The sequence below is a fragment of the Mustelus asterias genome, chromosome 15 (genome assembly GCF_964213995.1).
Source record: "Mustelus asterias chromosome 15, sMusAst1.hap1.1, whole genome shotgun sequence".
Classification (NCBI taxonomy): domain Eukaryota; kingdom Metazoa; phylum Chordata; class Chondrichthyes; order Carcharhiniformes; family Triakidae; genus Mustelus; species Mustelus asterias.
The window spans coordinates 74,605,775-74,632,738 of NC_135815.1; the positions used below are offsets into that span (position 1 = coordinate 74,605,775).

At 46.0% G+C, this 26,964-nt stretch overlaps 1 protein-coding gene across 3 annotated transcripts in view; it reads right to left on the minus strand.

The window, feature by feature from the left end:
- The window catches only part of prkn (parkin RBR E3 ubiquitin protein ligase), a 1,119,547-nt gene that overhangs the window by 498,427 nt on the left and 594,156 nt on the right, over positions 1-26,964 (minus strand). For all 3 annotated transcript variants that reach the window (XM_078230130.1, XM_078230129.1, XM_078230132.1), the window contains exon 6: positions 10,839-10,954. In XM_078230130.1, coding sequence (XP_078086256.1) covers positions 10,839-10,954 — 116 coding nt within the window. The remainder of the gene's footprint in view (positions 1-10,838; positions 10,955-26,964) is intronic.

Genomic DNA, 26,964 nt, shown 5'->3' on the forward strand with positions numbered 1-26,964 from the left:
GAGCCTGCACCGGCAACAATCCCACCCAGGCCCTTTCCCCATAACCCCACGTACTTATCCTGCTGATGCCCCTGACACTAAGGGGCAATATAGCATGGCCAATCAACCTAACCCAAAAATCTTTGGACTGTGGGAGGAAACTGGAGCACCCAGGGGAAAATGTGCAAACTCCACATATACAGTCACCCAAGGCCAGAATTGAACCCAGGTCCCTGGTGATGTGAGGCAGCAGTGCTAACTGCTACTGTGCTGCCCAGAATAGAATCATAGAATCCCTACAGTGCAGAAGGAGGCCATTTGACCCATTGAGCCTGCAACCACAGCAATCCCACCCAGGCCTTGTTGTTTTCATTGTAGATTTTTCGCATCTGCAGCATTTTGTTTTTGATTTTATGTTTTGAATTCTAATAATTGCAGATGACATCAAGATTGGTGGCACGGTGGACAGTGAGGAAGGTTATCTCCAATTGCAGTGGGATCTTGATCAATTGGGCCAGTGCGCTGACGAATGGCAGATGGAGTTTAATTTAGATAAATGCGAGGTAATGCATTTTGGTAGATTGAACCAGGGCAGGACTTACTCAGTTAATGGTAGGGCATTGGGGAGAGTTACAGAACAAAGGGATCTAGGGGTACATGTTCATAGTTCCTTGAAAGTGGAGTCACAGGTGGACAGAGTGGTGAAGAAGGCATTTGGCATGCTTGGTTTCATCGGTCAGAACATTGAATACAGGAGTTGGGACGTCTTGTTGAAGTTGTACAAGACATTGGTAAGGCCACACTTGGAATACTGTGTACAGTTCTGGTCACCCTATTATAGAAAGGACATTATTAAACTAGAAAGAGTGCAGAAAAGATTTACTAGGATGCGACTGGAACTTGATGGTTTGAGTTATAAGGAGAGGCTGGACAGACTGGGACTTTTTTCCCTGATGCATAGGAGACTTAGGAGTGATCTTATAGAGGTCTATAAAATAATGAGGGACATAGATAAGGTAGATAGTCAACATCTTTTCCCAAAGGTAGGGGAGTCTAAAACTAGAGGACATAGGTTTAAGGTGAGAGGGGAGAGATACAGAAGGGTCCAGAAGGGCAATTTTTTCCACAGAGGATGGTGTGTATCTGGAACGAGCTGCCAGAGGTAGTAGTAGAGGCGGGTACAATTTTGTCTTTTAAAAAGCATTGAGACAGTTACATGGTAAGATTGGTAAAGAGGGATATAGGCCAAATGCAAGCAATTGGGACTAGCTTAATGGTAAAAACTGGGCAGCATGGACAAGTTGGGCCAAAGGGCCTGTTTCCATGCTGTAAACCTCTATGACCTGTATGACCTAATTCATCTATTAATTAAGGCTTTGCCAGGATTTCAAAAAAAGGGCAGTACCAGTTGTACATTTTGAAATGTACTCTCAAACACTCTCTTGCATTAAACCAATTCATAAACTCTGTCACTTTGACCTAATGTTGCCAATGTTATAGTGTTTTAGGGAGCCTGCCTGGATCATAAGTTTTTTTTATCTTGAATTTGGCTAGATAAGCATGATAGGTTTCACTTCAAGTATGATTCAAATGACCCACTAGGGAGCTTTTATCGAACAAAGTTTATTTAAGAATATAGTTAGCATGTATAGTAAGAATATTCGCAATAATTTCTACTAATTACAAACAACACCGAAACAACCATGATAATGTATAACCTTTCACAAATATAGGAGCTGTTCCAATCAAACCAATCCTATAAACAAGACCCTTCAAACAGGTTTAATACTGCAGAGACTAATGCTCACATTTTATTGGAATTGAGTCCTTTGGCTGAAGTCTGCAGTTCTCTGGATAGACTCAGAACAGTTTGAAGTCAGAACAGCTTCCCAAAACACCAGGGATTCTAGGCAAATCACCAACAGCAGATTTCCCCATTCAGAAAGGCAAGACTTTGCTTTCAGATCAGCAGCAGAATTTCCAAAACAACAGGGACAGAGAAAAAACACTTCTTTTCAGCTTGCTGTCCCTTCTAAAGCTCACACCTGAGGCTCACAACTGAAAATCAAACCTCAAACTCCTGTCACCTGACCTGCCAACAACTTTTTCTCCCCGCAATGCAGAGTCACAAACATCCCAGTAAAAATAAACATTTAAGCAGCATTAAAAGGACATCTCCGGACAAGTTGGTTCCACAATGACATCAGCTAAGATCGTGAGCTGAGAAACGCTGAAACTGTGAGAGCTACAGAGATCATGATTTTTAAAAAAACCTTTCTTAAAAGTACACTTAAAGGTACACTAATGTCACACTAATATTATGAACAGCAGGGAGGCATTCATATTCATAAGCAGGGCACAGCCTAGCTGTTTTCTGCGTGTAATACACAACAGCAAATCTTATTCAGCTTGATTAAAATACACAAAGTCTCAAACAGACTTTGTCATTGATACCAGCCCCACAAGGTAAGGATACCAGCTGCAACCAGAGAAAACAATGAAGTGAGTGCACGCAAGAGACCAGAGCTTCTGGGTAATCATGATTTAATATTTACAGCCAAGCTACAATGACTATGTGCAAACCATCAAAATTTCAACAATTTAACATGGAAAAACCTTTGGGGAAACCATAAGAGATACCACTAAGTTAATTTATTCAAAACATTTGTCATTTATTAGAGGTTCTTTTGCCAACCAGTAAATAAATTTCAACTCCACAGAGATGTTTGCTGCAGTATGAGGAAAATGCATCATGAATAACTTGAATTTAAAATGATGAGGGCAATTAGCTTGAAGCTTAATCTGAGAAGAGATAATCCACTTTTAAAATAATTCTTTCATGCCCAAAGTAAGATGTCAATGCTGGAAAAGGGACACTTTTCGCAACTATTGTGGGTCGGTTGTCTTGGGATAATAATGCAAACAGGTAATATCCATTCAGATGTCCACTATACATTCCTCCTGAGTTATATTTCCGTTGATTTGAAGGGATGGCTACTATCTGCCTTTTAAAACTATGTATCTGTTTGATGTGAAAGATGGTGGTGTGTAGAATGGTCTCACTCTGATCATATGTTACAGGCCTCTGCAGCAAAAGGATGGCACCATTTGGAGGAGAGCCACCTTGGAAATGTTGTGCTATGATGTGCATATAGCTTTAAGGAGCGTGCACTAAACTACTGTCAATCATTACACACCTCAGCAGGATTAGTATTATATATATTAGTCCCATGATATGTAGACAGTCTGCAAGCAACAAGGTATAGATTGATGTATTACGCTTAGCTCCCAGTACATCATCCGTAAAGAGTCTTATTTTCAATAAGAAACCCACATTATTATTACATCATTCCTTGCATCTGATTGATATGTTTATGTTGAAAAAGAAGAATATAAGAAGAAATATAAAGACATTTCAGAACCACATGATAAAAGCAAATTACTGCAGATGCTGGAATCTGAAACCAAAAGAGAAAATGCTGGAAAATCTCAGCAGGTCTGGCAGCATCTGAAAGGAGAGAAAAGAGCTGACGATTTGAGTCCAGTTGGCCCTTTGTCAAAGTTTAAAGGCATAAAAGTGGGAGATATTTATACTGTAGGGTGAGGGAATGAAAGATGAGCCATAGCCACAAAACCAAGAGGAAAGGCTGCTAATGGCAGTCCATAGAGAGAATAGAAGTTGTGAATGGCCAAACGGCAGAAAAGCTGAAATCAGAGGATAAGCTGTGACAGGTGAAGATGTGGGGGGAGGGAGGAGATGGGTGGGAGAGAGGATCCTGCTAAGGCAGATCTGTGCCCTGAAAGGTTTGCTATAAATAGGTTGGGATACCACAGATGATTGAGTTTTGGAGAAGTTGTTGATTCAGGATTTCCTCCTCTTGCATTTTCTTGCTGCTTTTGATATGTACATACTTACAAAAGAGCCCCACCATATTTTATTTGGTTGCATTAGGTCAATCTTCAGTGATCCTGGTTGAGCTACTCACAGGATTCAAAGTTGATATCAAAATTCCCAAGTGAAACCTTCAGATTGTCCTTGTAGTGACCCAACATGAGACAGCATCCCAGACTCAAACTCTCACAGAAGATTCACTCTGGTAAATAAGTGAGTGCCATAAGATCAAAAGAAATAGGAGCAGGAGAAGGCCATTTGGCCACCAAGAGGCCATGCATTCAATGAGATTATGGCTGATCTGATTGTGGCCCTAACTCCACTTTCCTGCTTGTCCTCTATAACCCTTCATTTCCTTGCCAATCAAAAATCTGTCTAACTCAGTGTTGTATATATTCTATGATCCAGCCTCCACTGACCTCTGTGGAACAGAATTTCAAAGATTGATGACCCTCAGAGAAGAAACTTCTCCTCATATCTGTCTTAAATGGGAGATCCCTTACTTTGAAACTGTACTTCCTAGATCTAGATTTCACCACTAGAGGAAATGTCCCCTGAGCATCCACCTTGTCAGGCACCCTCAGAATCTTAAGATCACCTCTCATTTTTCTAAACGCCAATGAGTATAGATCCAACTTTCTCAACCTTTCCTCATAAGACAACACTTCCATGTCAGGAATCAGCCTAGTAAAACTTCTGTGAACATCTCCAAATGTAAGGTTAATATGACCAGTTCTGACTGTCTCAACACAGTGTGAATGCTTGGGTGAGCATTGCAGCATCTGGTATTTTGTTCTGCCATCTGATCTTCAGAAGCTTTCAAAGGCAGCTCAAGTGAAAGTGATTGAGCTCTTTGGCATAGTGCTAGTACACAGCTAAATCTCACATACATACAGCAGCATGGGCAGGATTAATGTTCTACAGTTTAGTGAACAGATTCACTCCTTTTCATTCCAGATAGATGTCAGAAGTCTGCTGAAGACTACACATGCTTTGGTGATTCTTACATGTGTCTTATCATCAATATAGACAGGTTGAGAGAGTATGTTGCTGAGATACTGAACTTATTCTCTGTTGCCAGGTGCTGGTCATGGACTGAAAGCCTGAGGTCAAGATAGGGCTTTTCTGGAGCAAGTTGAAATATTACTACAGTTCTCTGCGTGCTGCTTTCTTTGAAGATTTTGCATGCGGGTAAAGCAGGAGCTAGCCAGAACTCCCACCCATAGGCCTAGTATGGTCTTTAACGAATGAAGTAATAACCAGTCAAAGGCCCCATTCCATCTCTACCAGAATAATACATGTGCTGGAGAAGGCAGAATGATGGAGGCCAGCTTACTACTTTTGTAACTCAGGCTAAAAGCCAGGAAGGAAGGGGGTACCTCCTTTGGGGCGATCCCCAAGATCATAACCCTTTTTTTGTCTCACCCGCTGGCTTTCAAAGCTGACCCCAAACTCCCTCACCCATCTCCAATCCCTCCCCGACCAAAATCTCCAGAGTTATTTAATTCCAGTCGGCTTGTTATCTTCTTCTCAGAATTTCCTTGTCGTCCCAGTGGTGACCACTACTGTGTTTTGCTGCTGCTGGGATTACTCAGCTACCAGCAAATCAGGTTGGCCAGCAGTATTAAGGGCAGAAATTCCTGTCCCTGAGGGGCAGAAGTCCCACCTTGTTAATGGCACTCCAGCATATTAAAGATGCCAGGCTCAAGACTGACTTTTCTACCAGGGCAGGTGAGCAATAAGTTCTTACCCGCCAAAAGATTTACTCCCAGTATTGACTGGGAATAGGCCAGAAGTTTACCATCATCCAGAACTCACATGAGCATTCTACTAGGGCAGATTAATTTCTACCTTCCAATGGTCCCTCACAGCTGACTATGTGGCCTTTGGTCAGATCAAGGAACATGCTCTAGAGGATCATGTTTGATTCTTGCCATTTCCCCTGGAGCCACCTAACTGCAAACATCATATTAATGGTTCCTCAACATTTTCTAAAACTGCACTGAATCTCTGGCAGCAGATTATGGTCAAAATGTTACATTAAGTAGTTTGAAGATTTTGCCAGTGATGGAAAATAATGAGACCCCCCTATGATTGCCATAAGATTGGTGAGCTCTTTTCCTTCTGTATAGGTAAACATTGGAAGTATCTTTGTATTCATAGAATCATAGAATGGCATCAGTGCAGAAGGAGGCCATTCAGGCCATCATGTCTGCACCGACCACAATCACACCCAGCCCCTATTCCCGTAACCCCACATATCTACCCTGCTAATCCCCCTGACAATAGGGTCAATTTAGCATAGCCAATCAACTTAACCCGCACATCTTTGGAGTGTGGGAAGAAACCGGAGCACCCGGAGGAAACCCACACATACACGGGGAGAATGTGCAAACTCCACGCTGACAGTGACCCAAGCCAGGAATCGAACCCGAGTCCCTGGAGCTGTGAGGCAGTATTGCTAATCACTGTTGCAGGATAAAGGTAGCGAGAGGCCTTAAGAGGCAAGCACTGTGAGTTACAATGTCCTCTTCACGTATCTTGGATCAGCAATTACCAGCAACCTGCCCGAAGATGCTAAAATCAGCACTAGGATTGCCAAAGTCACAGCTGTCATGTTCAAGTTGAGAAGTCGAGTGTGCACCAACAGAAAACTACCAAAAATACAAAGCCCCATGTTTTCTATACTTGTGTTCTCAGCACCTTCCTTCAAGCTGCTAGGCATGGAAAACTTTTGCAAAATAAGAAAAGCAGCAGAACAACACCTCCACTGCCTCAGGCAAGAACTGGATATCTCCTGGCAAGACAGAGTTCAGAATATTTGCCCTCCTGAGTCAGCAACTATTCTATTGGCTTGGTCATGTGAGCCGAATGACCGCATTCCCAAAGACATGCTCCATGGCAAGCTTGTATGAGACCAAAAGGTCACCGATATCTGCAGTGTCTACAAGTGGGACTTCAAGTTGACTGGGACCAGAGTCGATGCATGGAAATCCACTTCGTGCCTGGAGACAAGCAGTCAGGAAGGGCATGGAAAAAACTGTCACCCGCACCTGGCACCAGCACAGATACACCCACCTCGGTGGATTCAATATATAGGTAGGCTTCTGGGTCACTCACTAGTGAGCACTTCACAGGAGAAGATTCACAGCAGTTGGGGGCAGGGACATCCCAGGGAACAGCACTTGGAGGGATGCTGGAGCCCAGCATTCTGCTGAGCCACTTGTCGATGTTGTACCCCTTGGCCTGTTGTCCCACAGCTGCTGGAGCTGCAAAGGCAGAGTCAGGAGTACCAGAAAGGGATGACAACAGCACTCTTCAGAGTGCAAAGCCAAATGGAGGAGTCCCGTCTCCTTCTATCCAAGGAGATGATGCCGTCACTGTAACCCACCAAGGCCAACATTGCAGTGCAGACCTTAGTGCAGGATGTGCACCCCATGGCAGGAGATGTCTGCATCATGGTGTAAGATTCCAGCATCCCTCCAAGTGCTGTTCCCTGGGATGTCCCTGCCCCCAACTGCTGTGAATCTTCTCCTGTGAAGTGCTCACTAGTGAGTGACCCAGAAGCCTACCTATATATTGAATCCACCGAGGTGGGTGTATCTGTGCTGGTGCCAGGTGCGGGTGACAGCTTTTTCCATGCCCTTCCTGACTGCTTGTCTCCAGGCACGAAGTGAATTTCCATGCATCGACTCTGGTCCCAGTCAACTTGAAGTCCCACTTGCAGACACTGCAGATATCGGTGACCTTTTGGTCTCATACAAGCTTGCCATGGAGCATGTCTTTGGGAATGCATGCTGGCACGTGCTGGTGCAATCCAGGAATTCAGCACCAGAGGACAGCGGGGCTTCTGGATCTCACTTTACAGAATTTTCTCTTCCCACTCCCCCCAACCCCAAGCAGGCTGTGAGTTGGATGGAGCGGGAAATTGCACGGGTGGGATTCCCTCCAGGATTCTGCCCACCCTGACCTAATTGCAATTTCAAGCCGGGGTGGCAGGGCCTCAACCTAGAAGCCCGCCCTTGCCCCAGTTAAGGCCCTTAAGTGACCACTTATTGGCATCTGTGTGGCTTTTTCTCACCCAGTCTCAATTTTTAAGCTGGGGGGCGGATTACAGTTTAGCCAGGAAGGCCAGAAGGCAGGAAGTGCGGGTGGGGTGTGTAATGACCTCAACGAGGCCCATGTGGTTGGCCTCTTTGAGTATGAACTCCCTGATTGAGGTAATGATTGCCTGTTCAATCAGGGAGTTTCAGGTCTACTGACATTACGGATTCTGACTGTTTATCAGAAGCACTCTTAGGAGTGGAGGCAAGTTTAAAAATAAAGGGAATCTAGTGAAGGGACACCGGTCTCTGAGGACTTATTTTCTGGGTGCCTCCATCAGATGCTCCCTTTTTGCTGGGGACACCCTTCCCTTAAGGCCCAGTGATCCTGAGACCCTACTCGTACCCCTTGGTGACTGTCAGGAGTTCCCTACCCTCCCTGCCCTGTGACCCCTGCCACTTATTTGTCCTCTGGGAACTCCAACTTAGTTCCAGGCATCTTCTTGCAGTGACTCTTCCAGCCACTACAGTGCTGTACCTGGAGGGACTGGAGAGCTGCTGACCAATCTGATTGCTCCCAAGTGAGGGCAGGAGTCTTGCCTTATGCTGTTAGAGCAGTGTCCAGCATCGAAACTGCTGAATTCAGTTGGAATGTGCTTCCCGCAAACTCTTCGGATGGGCCGAGTTCCCGTCACACTAAAAATTTCAGCCTTGGTTTCAATTTGCCATTGAATTTTGTAGAGGTCAATTAAGGTTCTTTCAAAAAGCTGACATCTTTTTATTTATTGGGCAGAAATCATCAGGTTTTGGAATCAGAAATTACAAAAATGAAAACAACAAAGGAATTATGTTTGGGATAAAATGCTACTCACGCCGTGCATTCAGGGGAGGGGTTGGGAGGGAAGGAATTCTGCCCATTTTGGGGCGGCAATGGGTGAAATAAAATGAATAATCATAGAGATTAGTTGGTTTGACAACTCAAAAGGCAAAAGTTAGGCTAGTTTCTCTGCATCATCAGTGGAACAACTTATTATATTGCAAACTATAACGCAAGAATGATTTGCTTCCATTGCACTCGCATGAAGAGACAGAATTCAACTTGGTTTTGGTGTAAATCCAGCTTAAATTGCTGCAAGGCTCCAGAGTGTACAGATTTCTTTGGAATCAGCATCACTATTTTAGTTTCTCTCAAATACTGCAGTCCAAAGAGATTGATGTAATGTCATTTTCAGAGTTAACATTTCTTCTTCCAATGTCTAGGACCACATCTGTATCACCAGGAGTACAATTCAATCAGCACATAACAGCCAGCGCAATGCAATACTTTCCTTTCTCTTCCCTGGTAAAGGTAAAAACCTCAGTCTGAAATGATTGTCACCGCATGAAAAACGTGCAGAATTTGTTCCAAAATGAAATTGCTTTTTGTAGTAACAATGCAATACATCCTTCCAATATTTCTTCCACAGTGTGATAATTTTCATTGCCAATCTTCAAATCTTTTATCAGCAAATCTGAGTGTATTTGCAGTAAAACTGTGTAACAGTCTAATTCAATAAAGCATCTTACCAAGACCCAAAGTGTCATTACACCAATTAAGGAGTGAGAAGTGCTGTTATAAAGTCATAGATTCATTATAGCACAAAAGGAGACCATTTGGTCCATCAAATACATGCCAGCTCTCTGCCAAGCAATCCAGTCAATTCCATTCCCTTGCTCTATCCCATAGCCCTGCAAGTTTATTGCTCTCAATTCCCTATCCCATTTCCTCCAAGTTCCGAATACCTCTGTTTCCACCTTGTAGACAATGGGTTCGAGGTCATTATCACTCATTGTGAAAAAGCTTTTCCTCACTACCTTCTTCCCTATTCCTTTCCTGAAGCCTTAATTCTGTGACAACCAGTCTTTGTCCCATCAGTTATTGGGAACAACCTTTATGGAACTACCTTATTTAAACTTGTCATAACTTTGTATACCTTTTATCACACCTCCCCACCCCTTCTTTGCTCCAAGGAGAATAACCCCAACTTTTTCAAACTAACCTTGTAGTTAAATTCTCTCATCCCTGGAGCCATTCTGTTAAATCCCCTTTGCACCCTCTCAAAGTTGTCTAGCATAATTTATTGAAGATGTTAATCACAGAACTGCTGCATTCACCATGCCAGGGGTGATCTTCAGGTCTGCCAGGGCTAGAAGGGGCAGTCCAGCCACGAGACCCCCATCCCAGGGGAGAGTGGCGCGGTCAACCCCTTGCTCCAGCCTGAGCCCAACTAACAGCCAGGGACCCTTGGGGGATCATTTGTCTGCAACCTGGGCGCAACACTGGGCAGATGGGCACCAGACTTATCTCCTTTGACCCCACTTGGGGCACATGACGCCAGGCCAGAGTGTCAGTGCCAGGGTGTCAGGGTCAGTGCACTGTCGGCTGAGGGGAGCACAGGACGTCTGAGGAGGGCAGTGCTGTGGGTCATCCCCATGCCTGCATGATTTTGCGCAGCGGGGGTGGGGTGAGGTGACCCGTTTTTTGAGTGGTGTGGGGAGGGTGCCCCACTTTGCTGTGGGATTGGTGGTGCTCCCCTGGTCAGAATCATATAGAATAGAAGGGGGCTATTCAGCACAATGTCCCAGTGCAGATTCTTTAAAAGAGCAATCCAATTAGTCCAGGCTCCTGCTTTTTCCCCATTGCAGTGCATTTTTTTCCCTTTTGATGTTTATACTTTGCTTGCAAGTTACCATCGTATTCAAGATCATAACAACTCACTCTGTAAGAAATAGTCATGGCAACTTCCCTCTGGTTCTTTTGCCAATTACCTTAAATCTGAGACCTCTGGTTATTGACTCTCTCTCCAGTCGAAACAATTTTTCCTCATTTACTCTATCAAAATCCTTCATCATCAAAAAAACAGATAGATGAATATTATACTTACACAGTGTCAGTACAGATTATACATGGGATGTTTTGTCTGTTTGGAATAATTAAGTTCAAAATCACTGAAGTGTCACTCTCAGAGGTTGAATGTTTTCCACATTTGAAGTAAAATTCCTGTAAAATATAAACACAGGTTAGGGTGTCATTATAACTAATAACATATCTTATTCCTATATTAAGGCTAAGTGATTGAAATCCATCAATCATTTTATATTTCCATTTGCATATGTTCTATGGTGCTAATTTGGTAACATTTACTGTGATCAGCAGCTGAGTTTACCAATAGCATTAAATTCATCAGAATAATGGTGTATAAACCACATGTGGGGGTGAATCTCTCAGCCTGCTGTGCTCATTTTTCAGCGCAGCTGGCCAGGAGATTCCAGCAGCACCCAATCTGCGAGATCCACGCTGGACGTCCCGCCCCAATAGTTTCTCCCAGCGCCGGATTTCCGGTGGCATCAGCACACTGCCAGAATCGGCGGGGAGCCACATACATTATTTAAATAAACATTTACATATATTTTAAATACAATTAGCAGACCCGGGACTGAAGTCTCTGGACCCGCGAGCATCTCCCCCCCACCCAACACCCGCCCCCACCCCCCCGCCAGGAGTGGTTTACTCCAGAGGGGTTTACAGTAGCTCCCCACTTTCGGGGAGCTAGCGGACCAACGCTGCTGGAGTGAAGGGGGGTAATTGAGGCCTCCCAGGGGGTTGGATGGGGGGTGCCTCCCCGGGCATTGGCACCCTAGCAGTGCCAGCCTGGGTCCCCTGGCGCTGCCCAAGGGACAAAGTGCCAATGCCTAGGGGCATCTTGGCATGGCTCATTGGGCATGGAGCAGTGCCAAGGGGGCAAGGGCTAATAGAGGTGGAGCCTGATGGGGGCAGGGCCTAATAGGGGTGATCGGTGGGAGTTGGGGTGTGGGTATTCCTGCCACTCTGCATTTTGGGATTGAGCAGAGAGAGGGATGCCAGTGATCGGAGCTGGGCATTGGAGTGGGGGAGGCAGCCTGTTGGAGGAAGGGGGGGGGGTTCGGGACTGCAAGTGGTAGGGAGGGGGAGAAATTGGGGAGGAGGGAGATCGGGGCTGCAGGAGGGGGCTGGCCCGGGCATGCATGGCGGGCCAGCGATCGGGCTGGCCAGCAATCAGAAGGCCAGCAGACAAGGGCCACTGCACATGCGCGGATCTCGGCGCTGACAGATCAGTGCATGCGCAGTCACCCGCTCAGCGCTATCCTGCTGGCCTCCCGGGTGGGAATAGGCCCCATCCCCTGCATTCTGAAGTGAATCACCCAGTTGCACTCACCAGTGCACAGAATGTGAGAGATTCTTCTCTGAACTCCCAATGAAAAAACCAGCGTGATTTGCTCCAGTTTTCATGGGGATTCGACACTTAGAATTTTTTGGGGAGAATTTTGCATGTGGTTTCTCAACCAAATTATAAATAGCTAATTTATACTGATTACTGCATTCACTGATTTCCATTTGAATTTTCCTTTTCTTCTCTTCTGAAGAAGGTTTTTTGCGATTAAAATTGGCTATGGTTCATTTTTGTCACCACCAGATGTGTTATTGAGCAAACCATCGGCATTCTGAAGGTGTGCTTCAGGTGCCTTGACAGATCTGGAGGGGCCCTTCAGTACAAGTGAGCCAGTGTCTCCAGAATGGCTGTGGTGTGCTGTGCTCTGCGCAATATGGCCATTCAGTGAGGTGTGGACCTACAGGAGGAACAAAGCACAGAGCATCGATCCTCTTCGGAGGAGGAAGACAAACAGAAGGAGAATGAAACTGAGGAAGAAGAAGGTGTTGATAGTATTGCATCACCAGCTATACATATTGCTACCAAAAATGCCTTGATTATGGTGAGCTTCTCTTATGTTTCACAAGTATCCATCGAAATCGCATGCACAAGTTACCATCAATTTATGTTGTCCAATTCCGTGCCAAATAGTTGGAAAGTCCACTTGTCAGATGACCAGGTACCAAGCACAGGCAATAAGACTCAGTGGTACAAACGAACAATACCTATATGCATTGTTATGATCCCCATAGAGATCAATAACTTGAAAAGAATGGACAAACAACCCTGAAGAAAGGAACTGATGGATAAGGTTTCACTTTCCAAAGCTTTTACTGTGATGGTCAAACACAAAATCAACATCAAGTTAAGCATGCGTTAACAGACAAAAGGTATTTCAATTGAGATGATGAATTTCACTTTAAATAGTTGATACAACAAAGATATGTCTCTCAACTATCTCAACATCACTCCCAGCATGAATGTGGTACCACGTGCAGTCTCAAACTCTACCTCTGGTACATAGGATCTCTCACTTTCTCTACTGACTGGATTTGTCCTTTGAGCTGCTTTATTCCGTCCGAGGTCCCCGCATATAATTAACACCGACAAAGTGCACTACAAATCCTCTCTCCATCAGGTCACCACAGTTTTGATGGCCTCACTTTCCAGAGTTCCTTTTCAACTGAACAATCAACAATACGGTTCATGTCCTGGTCATGTCTGGTCCAAACACTCAGCCTGAGCTATTCACACAACTTTTGAGTATTAGTCCCTTTTCACTAGCTCGCACATTGTCTCATCAACAGTTCCAAGTGTTCTGTGTGTTCTTTTTGTTGCCAAACAGAAAATCAATCTTTTTGTGGAGAGCTCTGCTTGCTCCTTCTGAACACTAGGGCTTCAATTTTTCTGATGGAGGGGCCTCTCTTCCCATCATCCAAAGAGTCAGTGGGCACACATTGCTCTGAATCTAAATGCCCCGCAGCCATTTCATGCTTAAATAAGCATCAATTGGCTGCAGGCGGGATATCCACTGCTTACGCAGGAGGAAGTCCCACCTTAGAGAGCTCCCAACCAATTAAATTGCCTGGCAGTGACAAGAGCTGCAGTGGACTGAAGAGAAACTTCAGCAAGATGCCTGAGCCTAAGGGCCCCCAAGGTCAGAAAATCCTGCCCAAGGTCAATGGACCTTTGCATGGTCTGTATCCTGCCCGCTACGATTCTCGTGGCAGACGGGATGGGAAAATTCTGCCCTATGTCCAAAACAGGAGGGGAAGGTAAATGGTAGGAGTGTTCAAGAAGGGAACAAGAAAAAAAGATGGAAAATTATAGGCCAATTAGCCTAACCTCAGTTGTTGGCAAAATTCTAGAATCCATCGTTAAGGATGAGATTTCTAAATTCTTGGAAGTGCAGGGTCGGATTAAGACAAGTCAGCATGGATTTAGTAAGGGGAGGTCGTGCCTGACAAACCTGTTAGAGTTCTTTGAAGAGATAACAAATAGGTTAGACCAAGGAGAGCCAATGGATGTTATCTATCTTGACTTCCAAAAGGCCTTTGACAAGGTGCCTCACGGGAGACTGCTGAGTAAAATAAGGGCCCATGGTATTCGAGGCAAGGTACTAACATGGATTGACGATTGGCTGTCAGACAGAAGGCAGAGAGTTGGGATAAAAGGTTCTTTCTCAGAATGGCAACCGGTGACAAGTGGTGTCCCGCAGGGTTCAGTGTTGGGGCCACAGCTGTTCTCTTTATATATTAACGATCTAGATGACGGGACTGGGAGCATTCTGGCCAAGTTTGCCGATGATACAAAGATAGGTGGAGGGGCAGGTAGTATTGAGGAGGTGGGGAGGCTGCAGAAAGATTTAGACAGTTTAGGAGAGTGGTCCAAGAAGTGGCTGATGAAATTCAACGTGGGCAAGTGCGAGGTCGTACACTTTGGAAAAAAGAATAGAGGCATGGACTATTTTCTAAACGGTGACAAAATTCATAATGCTAAAGTGCAAAGGGACTTGGGAGTCCTAGTCCAGGATTCTCTAAAGGTAAACTTGCAGGTTGAGTCCGTAATTAGGAAAGCAAATGTAATGTTGTCATTTATCTCAAGAGGCTTGGAATACAAAAGCAGGGATGTACTTCTGAGGCTTTATAAAGCACTGGTTAGGCCCCATTTGGAGTACTGTGAGCAATTTTGGGCCCCACACCTCAGGAAGGACATACTGGCACTGGAGCGGGTCCAGCGGAGATTCACACGGATGATCCCAGGAATGGTAGGCCTGACATACGATGAACGTCTGAGGATCGTGGGATTATATTCATTGGAGTTTAGGAGGTTGAGGGGAGATCTGATAGAAACTTACAAGATAATGAACGGCTTAGATAGGATGGACGTAGGGAAGTTGTTTCCATTAACAGGGGAGACTAGGACGCGGGGGCACAGCCTTAGAATAAAAGGGAGTCACTTTAGAACAGAGATGAGGAGAAATTTCTTCAGCCAGAGAGTGGTGGGTCTGTGGAATTCATTGCCACAGAGGGCTGTGGAGGCCGAGACGTTGAGCGTCTTCAAGACAGAAATTGATAAATTCTTGATTTCTCGAGGAATTAAGGGCTATGGGGAGAGAGCGGGTAAATGGAGTTGAAATCAACCATGATTGAATGGTGGAGTGGACTCGATGGGCCGAATGGCCTTACTTCCGCTCCTATGTCTTATGGTCTTATGGAGTGCCAAGAGAGGGAGGGTAGGGAAGGCCAGGGGGATCGCAGGAAGCACAAAGGGGGTGATCAGCATGTCCGGAAGAAGTAGGGGGCAGTGGGACATCAAGAAGCCATCCGATCTTAAGCAGAGTGGAATACCCAAAGTCAGAAGGGGGCTTCTGATAGAGGCTTCAACCCCCTTCCCACTTGAGGTCTAAGCCCATTCACCCATTCATTTTTGGACCTCCCACATGCCAGGTAAATCCTCCCACCAGCTGAAATATTGAGGCAGGGCAGGACCGGCCCTTAAGTGGCCAATAACTGGCCACTTAAGGGCCTCAACTGGGGCAGTGGTGGACGTCCTGTCCAATACATTGCCCATTCCTGCGTAAAATTGCTGTGAGGTCGAGGCAGATAGGAACCCTTCTAATTCTTGCAACTCCTGCCTAAAATCCCAATGGCGGTAAGTGTGAAATTCAGGTCTGGGCAGTGTGTGCCTGCATTCTGCACACCATGAAATGGAATTTGAATACCCCTTCCCACCATTAGCTTTTTTTTGCCTTTTTTCTTGACACAGCCCCCTCACCTCCATAGCAATGTCAAGTCACCAGGCTACTTCTCAGAAATTTGATCATAGATAGTAAATCTAATTGCATATTCCATTCCTGGAACAAGCTTTGGATTAAGGGGATATCTCACTACCTTTATGAAAAATGCAGAGTTCATCATAAGTTCAGATAAAGAACAGAAACTGAAAAACACCTTTGTATTAAAATCTTTAACTTTCCTTTCCCTGAGAACGTCTGTGTGATGCAAACCCTGTGGCTGGAGCAGAGCTAGAGACAGACTGCTTGGATCCTTCCTCTGGCTTTTAAACTTCTCTTGGCCATGTCCTTTGGGTTTTGGTGCTCATGAGGGCTCCACCAAAGATTTCCCCAGCAAAGGCTGTTCCACCTGCCTGACCTACTAAATATTTCCAACATTTTCTGTTTTTATGTCAGTGTGGTGAACCATCGTTGGTTCCCACCAGGTAGTACTGAGCCAGGGTCTGGCCAGTACTATGAGTCTGTATATATGTTGCTGTTGGGGTTAGGGTTGGGTTGTTCTACTTGTTACTGTTGGGGTTAGGGTTGGGCTGTTCTACCTGTATTATAGTTATTATGGTACATCCCAGTCGGGCTCCGCCTCCTGGGAGAGGTATAAAGGTCACTGCTCTGTCTGGGACCCCTCAGTCTGGGATTGTGTACTATATATGGTAGCTCCATTGTAATAGTAAATAAAAGCCTTTATTTCCTTGAGCATCTCTAGCCTCGTGAGTTATATCGCGCATCAGTCAGATTTTCTGCATCTGGAGTATTTTATTTTTGTTCTACTGTCTTTAGATTTTAGGAATTACTGATTTTAATATAACGTAATAACTCTTATCTAAACTGTTAGAAAATAGAGAATGAGATTGCTTGTTTTATTTCAGTGTTTGACGTCAGAAGATCAAAAGAAAGGAAGATTCTAAGATTTTACAAAGTTGAATCACCTAAAGGAGCACTTTCCAGGTCTTATTTTGAATCTTATCACTCAGCATAAACACTGATTGCATTCAATGATGGAAGAGCTCACTGAGATGCAGTTAAACTGGACTGTTCAGTCAGCTTCTCTCCAGAGCATAACCAAAATGATTTTTTGATGGATCTTCGAAATAGGAGTACAGAAAGGTCACTAGTTAATTAATTGAATTTAAAACATCAGCCTAATAAAACCTTTGCAACCTTATAGCATCACCTAACCTCTCACCCCTGAGAATTTGGTTATCTTCTGATGAAAACTGATTGAGTAAATATACCGTCAGTTCTAGGGTAGTTTAATTCAAATAGGTCTTGAAAACCCCAGACACTTAAAATTACCTAAGCATGAGTGTCCTTGTTTATTTCAATTATGCATGCACTAAGCAGTAATGAGATTAAGCCACTGGAAACTGCACCAAACTAAAGATACACAATGGCAGTGTACATTTAATCAACAATATCAGGGTTCCAAACACTCTGCAAATTACTCTGTGTGCAAGTGTTTTATCTCTTCCTCCATAATTTCTCTTTCTACTATTTAATAGAGGCATTAGCCCATTTGAATCAACCAGTAAAGGATTGCTGAGATAGATCTTTCAAAACTGTCAACTCAAACAGATGAAAAACAAACACGGCCAGTTCACAAGAAGAAATTATCCTGGCCCATCAACCTTCCAAAGGTAATTGTAGAATTAAAGAAATTAGTAGGTCAATGGCTGCTGTTTTCATCCTTACTATGTTTACTATTAATTGTAATAACAAAGTAACTTTGTGGAATAATAAAAAGAAAGCACAATGCATTTATGTAGGGTTATGGACAAAAGAGAGATTTATTTAAACAGTCTGATTTCTCCTCCCAGTACCTGCTGTAAACAGAAAGGTATTTTTGATTTTCCCTTTACAAGTAATCCAAAGCTTGTTCCAGGAATGGAATATGCAATTACAACCCTTCAGTTTGAAATGTTCCAAGCTTCGATTAATGATCCTACAGAAAACCAGAGACAAGATAGAATAAGAGGGTTGGTTTATTTTACACACATACAAAATGTGGGAAAGGGGTTTTGTAACATCTATCCCTTTTGTAACTCATACAATAAAAGAGGGATAAGGGAAAAAGGGGTAAAGGGCAAGACCATGATAAAAATACAGGTTTTCATTTTACACGAGCCAAGATTCCAGTTCTTCAATGAGCATGAGACCTATGGGTATCACAAAAACTGTACTGCGACAGTGCAGTGATTGAGGATTCCAGCACCTGATCAAACCAATTGCAAAGCAGCCAGTCATGTCAAGTGGGAGGGGGTGGTAGGGCAGAATGGGGGAAGGTGTACCATCAAATATTCCTTGCACTGATCAGGATTTCAGTGTTGAATAGGTGCCATCACTAGATCCAAGCCCTTGAATCCATAGATATAGACTAGAAATATATACAAATTAGAGCTTTGGAGCCACATCCTAACTGATGTTTTCTTTCTCATTGATGTCGCCGAGGGGGAATCTTTAGGATGACGGAGGCTGGATTTGTTGCCACCTGCATTTTTGCATACGGGCAGGAGAGAAACTGGAAATGAATGCGATTGTGGCACCAGGCTCGCCAGAGGGAGGGGCTAAACCCTCAAGAGTAGGAGGCAGCAGGCCACTTCCTAGGTTAACAGAAACATGCCAAAGGGGCTCTTGAGACCAAGGGTCTATAGACCCTGCATAATGTATCTACAGATGAGCAAGCGAAAGTGTCACTGACACCTCCACATATCCAGGGATTTGACCTCATGGAGAATGGGAGGTCATCCATTGCCAGTGGCTCTGAAAGTCACTGCCACACTAGACTCTTATGTGAGTGGCTCTTTCCAAGGCTCCACTGTAGACCTGTGCGGTATCTCCCAAGCTCCAACACACAACTGCGTACATGAGGTGACAGATGCTCTTTTTGCTAAGGCCCACAATTATATGCTCTTCACCAGAGATCAAGAAAGCCAGAAGGTCAGAGCACTTTACTGAGCTTTTGCTGAGATTGCCTATTTTCCACAGGTGCAGGGTGCTATTGACTGCACCCACTCAGCTACCAAAGTTCCCTGACAATAGGCACTCCAATACATAAACAGGAAAGGATTCCACTCACTCAATATTCAGCTGGCCTGTGACCATAAGAAGCAAACAATGTAGGTAGTTCACAATACCCAGGAAGCTGCCATGACCCATACATCTTGTGGAGAATTTTCCCGTTCTGCCCGCCATGGGAATCAGAACAAGCAAGGGGCAGACCATGGAAAGGTCCGTTGACCTTGGGCAGCATTTTCCGGTTTCAGGATGAAATACTGAAATTCAGCAGAACATCCCATCCTCAAGTAGATTCTAGACCCCTGACATCATTGAGGGACCAGACGGAATCTAGGTTTTGCTCCGAAGCAACAAAGGGTATCTGCAAAGGATCTGGCAAATGAGTAGTGATGTGCCTTCAGCTGGCAATGAGTGCGATTCCTGTGGCATATCATCCTGCTAAGCTCCGATGGGTTTGTGAATGTGTGACTTGTGGGTGATGAGATGGTTGACTTACCCTGCTGGAATGGTTGAGATCATTCATCCTCTTCCTACACTGGATTTCAGACCTTTTCTGCACAGTGTTTGCAATGACCAGTGAAGCCACTGCTTCCAAAGGCAGAGTTGTGACATTAGTAACCATCTCCGGCCTCAGCAGCATCCAGCAGGTGAAACAGTGAAGTGTCACTGAATGTGGGAGCCACACTCTTCTTGCCTTTCAGCACCATTTCTTCCATGGGGCTAACCTGGCCTGGAGACAATGAGAAGGATGTGTGTGGAGGCACTTTATATATTGCACTGGAGGAAAGAACTGCTAAAGTTACAACCAAGTGAGTGAATCAGAGGCCACCTGCCCGCAATCCAACATGCTTCCGGTTTTTGCATCAGTAATGAGGCACAGAGAGAACAGTATGGCCCAAAAATAGATCATTGTGCTTGGTGGGGAAAATGCTGCTTTTCCTGCCAAAATACTCACAGTGCAGATGGGAAAATCCCACCCACTGGCTTTACCATCACTGAATTCCACATTATCGTATCCTGGGGGTTACCAGTAACCAGAAACTGGGCTGGACTAGCCATAAAATACTGTGGCTACAAGTTGTCAGAGGCTGGGAATTCTATGGCAAATAACACATCTCTGTCCACCATCAACAAGGCACAAGTCAGGCATATAATAGAATACTCTCCATTTACCTTGGTGAATGCACTCCAACAACTCAGGAAGCTCAACACCATCCAGAACAAAGCAATTCACTTGACTGGCACCCCATCCTAAACATTCATCCCCTCCAACACCAATGCTTACTGGCTGTAGTGTCTACGATTTACAAAATGCACTGCAGCAACTCACCAAGGCTCCTTTAACAGCACCTTCCCAAACCCACAACCTTCTATCACATAGAAGGAAAAGGAGAGCAGATATATAGCAACACCACCAACTACAAGTTCCCCTCCAGGTCACATACCATCCTGACTTGGAACTAGATCATTATTGCTTCACTGTCATTGTGGTGAACCATAGTTGGTTACCACTATGAATGCTGAGCCATGGATGGTCAGCACTATGGGGGTTTGTAGATATGTTACTGTAATTACTGTTGGTGTTAGGGTTGGGCTGTTCTACCTGTTGAAATTGTTCTGTGGTACACTCCAGTTGGCTCCGCCTACCAGGGGAAGTATAAAGGTCACAGCACTGCCTGGAGACCCTTTAGTCTGGGATTGTATTGTATATAGTGTGCTCCATTCTTGTCAGTAATAAAAGCCTTTATTTCCCGGGTACAATCTAGCCTCCCGAGTGATTTAATCGCGCATCAATTTTATTACTGACAAAATTTTGAAAACCATGGAGCAAATGTTGAAACCCGATCGGCTTACACTAGATCCACGTGCGGCAGGAGCGTCGAACACTTTCGACCATTGGTTAAAGTGTTTTCAAGACTACATCGATGCCTCAACAGCCATTCAAAACGACGACGATAGACTGCGGGTCCTCCACGCGAGGGTAAGCGACACCGTATACTTAGCAATCCGCGATGCCCAAGACTACAAAGGGGCCATCGAACTACTTAAGAAGCGGTACAACAAACCGCCAAACGAGATCCATGCTCGACACCTTCTAGCCACTCGACGGCGGCAGCCCGGCGAAACGACAGAACAGTACCTGGGTGAACTCCAGCAGCTAGCCAGAGCCTGCAACTGCAAGTCAGTGTCGGCGGCCCAGTATACGAGCGACTTGATCCGCGATGCGTTCGTGGCGGGAATCGGCTCGTCGTACATTCGCCTCCGGCTGCTGGAGCAAGGTAATCTAGACATCGCTAAGACAGTAGAATTGGCTGACGCTATGGAGACGGCCTCCAGAAGTATAGAAACGTACCCCACCGACCACGTGGGAACATCGTGGCAAGTACAGCCACTGACTCTACCTTATTCAGCGGCTCCGAAAAACTGCGCGATTGTGTTCCCAACCTCGGACCTGACGACGGCGGCAGCTCCAGGAGGCCCGCGGTGTTACTTCTGTGGATTGGTGAAACACCCTCGGCAGTGATGTCCAGCTAGAACGGTATTGTGCTCTGCGTGCGGAAAGAAAGGGCATTATGCCAAAGTCTGCAGGACCAAACCACCCTCCAAACATAGCAGTGCGGCGTGTGATTCTCCTGAGCCTGTCTCCTTGTCTCCAGTGTCTTCGAGGTCTTCCACCACGTGCGATTCCAGAGCGCCGCCATTCCTGACAACGGAGACGCAAGACATGTGCGACCTGCAGGGGCCGCCACTTTTAGCGCCACCGACCACGTGCGATCCATGGGCGCAGCCATTTTGGTCGGCACCGACGGTGGACGACCAGCAGGGGTCATCATCATCAACCATCTCAGCTGCCTGCAGTGGCACCCAAGGCCCAACGGTGGCATCAATCATCCTGGACCAGGCCAAGCCTCACAGACGCGACAAGTCCATGATGGACATAGAGGTAAATGGACGCCAAATTCATTGTTTGTTTGACAGCGGGAGCACGGAGAGCTTCATTCACCCTGACACCGCGAAACGGTGCGGTCTCCGAGTACGGACTGTCAGACAGACAATTACGATGGCGTCGAGGTCCTGGTCTGTTACCGTGCTAGGGAGCTGTGTGGTCAACCTGACGGTGCGGGGCACAGTTTACGAGAACTTCAGGCTCCTTGTGTTACCGCACCTTTGCGCTCCGATGCTCCTGGGACTAGACTTTATGGTCCACCTGAGGAGTGTAACCCTGCAGTACGATGGGCCACTCCCTCCACTTTCAGTGGGAGCACAGCAGCCTCCAAATTGCCCAGCGCGCTCCACGTGTAGCCTCTCGACACTCAGAATCACCCCACCATCTTTATTCGAGAATCTAGTGCCAGGCTGCAAGCCCATCGCAACCAAGAGCAGGCGTTACAGCGCTGAGGATCGGATCTTTATTCGATCTGAAGTTCAGCGGCTCCTCAGGGAAGGGATCATCCAACCTAGCTCTAGTCCATGGAGAGCGCAAGTCGTGGTGGTTAAAACTGGAAACAAACCCCGGATGGTCATAGACTATAGTCAGACCATTAATAGATACACGCAGCTGGATGCGTATCCTCTCCCGCGCATATCTGACATGGTCAACCAGATTGCGCAGTACCAGGTGCTCTCCACCATTGACTTGAAGTCAGCTTACCACCAGCTCACCATTCGCCCAGAGGACCGAAAATACACGACGGCCTTTGAGGCGGATGGTCGTCTTTATCACTTTTTAAGGGTTCCCTTTGGCGTCACGAATGGGGTCTCGGTCTTCCAGCGTACAATGGACTGAATGGTGGACCAAAACGGGCTGCGGGCTACCTTCCCGTACCTGGATAACGTCACTATCTGCGGCCATGACCAGCAGGACCACGATGCCAATCTCCTTAGATTTTTACGCACTGCGTCTCGCCTGAATCTGACCTACAACAGGGAGAAGTGCGTATTTCGCAAGCACCGTTTAGCAATTCTCAGATACGTGGTGGAAAACGGGGTCCTTGGCCCTGATCCAGAACATATGCGTCCCCTCCTGGAACTTCCCCTGCCCACTAGCATCAAAGCACTGAGAAGATGCTTAGGCTTCTTCTCATACTATGCACAGTGGGTTCCCAATTATGCAGACAAGGCCCGTCCGCTCATCAAGTCTACCTCCTTTCCCCTAGCAACAGAGGCTCGCTTAGCCTTTGAAGGGATAAAAGCCGACATCGCGAAAGCCATGATGCACGCTGTTGATGAGTCCATCCCCTTTCAGGTGGAGAGTGATGCATCGGATTTCGCCCTGGCCGCCACACTTAACCAGGCAGGCAGGCCCGTCGCCTTTTTCTCTCGCACCCTCCAAGTGTCGAAATTCGACACTCTGCAGTGGAAAAGGAGGCCCAGGCCATTGTGGAGGCCGTTCGGCATTGGCGCCATTACTTGGCGGGAAAACGATTCACCCTGCTCACCGACCAGCGGTCCGTGGCGTTCATGTTCAACAACACGTTACGGGGTAAGATCAAAAATGATAAAATCTTGAGGTGGAGAATCGAACTCTCCACCTACAACTATGATATCATGTACCGTCCAGGGAAGCTCAATGAGCCCTCAGACGCCCTGTCGCGTGGAACATGTGCAAGTGTGCAGGAGGATCGATTACAGGCCCTCCACAATGATCTCTGCCATCCAGGGATCACTCGGCTCTTCCATTTCGTAAAGGCCCGGAATCTACCCTACTCAGTGGATGATGTCAGGTCCATAACCCGAAGCTGCCAGGTATGTGCTGAATGCAAACCGCACTTCTACCGACCTGACAGGGCACACCTCATTAAAGCCACTCGCCCTTTTGAAAGACTGAGTGTGGACTTTAAGGGCCCCCTTCCTTCGACAGATCGGAACGTGTACTTCCTCAATGTGATTGACGAGTACTCACGATTCCCTTTTGTCATTCCCTGTTCTGATACGACCACTGCCACGGTCATTAAAGCATTACGGGATCTTTTCACCCTGTTCGGTTACCCCAGCTATATCCACAGTGATAGGGGCTCGTCATTCATGAGTGACGACTTGAGGCAATACCTGCTCTCAAAAGGGATTGCCTCAAGTAGAACTGCGAGTTACAACCCTAGGGGTAACGGACAGGTTGAACGAGAAAATGCTACAGTCTGGAAGGCTGTCTTACTGGCGTTGAGGTCTAAAGGCCTTCCAGTCTCCCGTTGGCAAGAGGTACTCTCTGATGTGCTCCATTCTATCCGCTCACTCCTGTGTACGGCAACCAACACTACTCCACATGAGAGGGTGTTTTCCTTCCCTAGGAAGTCTTCCTCTGGGACCTCATTACCGTCTTGGTTGACGTACTCAGGACCTGTCCTCCTGCGGTGGCATGTTAGGACCCGCAAGTCCGACCCTTTGGTTGAACAGGTCCATCTCCTCCACGCCAACCCTCAATATGCCTATGTGGCATATCCTGACGGGCGAGAGGACACGGTCTCTATTAGAGATCTGGCGCCTGCAGGGGACTTGGAAACCCCAGTCGCTCCCACACCCCTAGTTAGGGACCTCCCGACCCTTATCTCCCCTCCTGACACGGCGCGGGCAGTATCGGGACCACCACTGAATCCTCTTACTCCCGTGTACAGCTTGCCTGAGTCCAGGAGATTGTCACCACCTCGAGGCGTGCTCGAGTCTAGCAGATTGTCGCCACCTCGTGGTCCACCTGTCCGTGAGGAACTGGAGGAGTCACTGGACACCGCCTTGGAGAGAAGTTCACCACGGTTACCAGAACCGGCGTTACCGCCAGTGTTGAGGAGGTCGCAGAGACGGTGCGGTCCTCCAATACGACTGAACTTGTGAATATATGAACAGTTGTTCTGTTTTTTTGCCCTGCCGGCCTTTGTTTTAAAGGAGGGGTGAATGTGGTGAACCATAGTTGGTTACCACTATGAGTGCTGAGCCATGGATGGTCAGCACTATGGGGTTTGTAGATATGTTACTGTAATTACTGTTGGTGTTAGGGTTGGGCTGTTCTACCTGTTGATATTGTTCTGTGGTACACTCCAGTTGGCTCCGCCTACCAGGGGAAGTATAAAGGTCACAGCACTGCCTGGAGACCCTTTAGTCTGGGATTGTATTGTATATAGTGTGCTCCATTCTTGTCAGTAATAAAAGCCTTTATTTCCCGGGTACGATCTAGCCTCCCGAGTGATTTAATCGTGCATCAGTCATCTTTTCCTCACAGAATTGTACTAGATGGACTGCAGCAGTTCAAGAAGGAAGCTCACCACCACCTTGCAGTGACCCAAACAGGCGCCGGAATGTGGCGACTAGGAGAATTTCACAGTAACTTCATTGCAATGTTAATGTAAGCCTTACTTGTGACTAATAGATAAGCTTTTATTTTTTTCTCAAGGGCAATTAAGGACGGGCAATAAATGCTGGCCTAGCCAGCAATGCCCGCATCTCATGGAAAAAGAAATATTCTGGAGACACTGGCTGATGCGTATTGAAGGGAATCTCTGTCCAACCACCTGAAACATATCTTCAGCATGCCAACTGTTTGCTCAATAACAAAGTTTGTTGCCCTGGCTCTCTGCTTGGGTTCTCCATTAGCCATGGTTTAAGTGGGTACCCCTTATCTCCAAACAATTTGTTTGTTGCAAGGTACGAAGAGCTCAGGAAGGGTGGCCCTGGAGCAAGAGGAAAACATCATAGCTGCTGACTGGGAATCTTGAGCAGGCCTACAAGCTTATAATGCTTGTACACCAGCTTGTACACAATTCTGAAATGGATTTGGTTAATGAATACTCCTGGGTGATTTGGAGGTACATTATTTGGCACATATGTGCAGTTAATGATGCCCTGCACAAGCGAGAAGCTAACTGGAGAGACACCCAACACCAGCCCCAAGCAACTGCTCACTCTGATTGGCATTCTCAATGGCAAATTGTATATCATTGCCTGCTATGGCAAATATGGCATTGATGCAATTATGGGCAGCCAACTGCACGATTCTGCAAACATCTCCCGCAGATGCCTGCAAGGAGGCAAAGAAGTTGAGGGAAATTGTGAGTTTGACAGCCACTGTAAAAATGTCTAGCAGGTCCACTTGGCTGTAGGTTCTTCTTCCTGCTGCAAATGTGCACTGCAAACTGCCTTGAGTCCTGAGATGCTGGTGTTCAACCATGTTCCATGGCAGGATCCTGTGTGTGGAGTCTTTAAGCATCAGGAGACTTTTGCACTGCAACAGTTCTGACAGACCAGGAGACTCTCCTACTGCCACCACCTGTCTTGTGAATATTGGAAGGGTTTACAAGCTGCTAATCAATCTGACTGAACTCACCTTCTGTGACCATCAAGTCCCAGAGTGGGACACAAACTCAGAACTTTAGGCTCAGAGGTAGGAGTGCCACCACTGCGCCACAAGCCCATGCTGACCCTTATAGCGCTCTTGCTACCTACAAATAAACCTTCCATCGTAATGTGCCATGCGTGAGTAATTTTTCCTTAATCACAAGTCCGAGCTTGAATTTTGACCCATGATTAACCTAATATGTCAAACTGTATAGTCCATCTAGTTCATCTTCTGCCATGCTTGTAATTGTATGATATGACGATAACAATCTTTGACGTAGAATGGCAATCTCTATCATTAGTCTCTGACAATATTATCAATGTTAAGAAGCTTTGCAAACCACAGACTGTAACAATACTTCCCAGCCACCACAGTATTAATCTTACGTTGGGTGGAATTTTCTTTTTTTTGACAATGTGTTAAGTCAGGCAGGAACAGTGGTGTGTAGCTCGCTGGCTGCACTGCTGACTTTTCTCACCATATCTTTTGGCATATTGCCAAAAGAGGTCCTGGAATCAGGTTCCACAACATCATGTTAGTGGGGCGGGCTCATTCACAATCGGCCCCACCAGCAACTTCAAACCTTTTTTAAAGGATGCCCTTTAAATAAAAATCTAAAATTTAAAAATACAAATACTCCATGGAGCCTCCTGCACCCACCACCACCACACAGACACGGTAACACGCCCCCT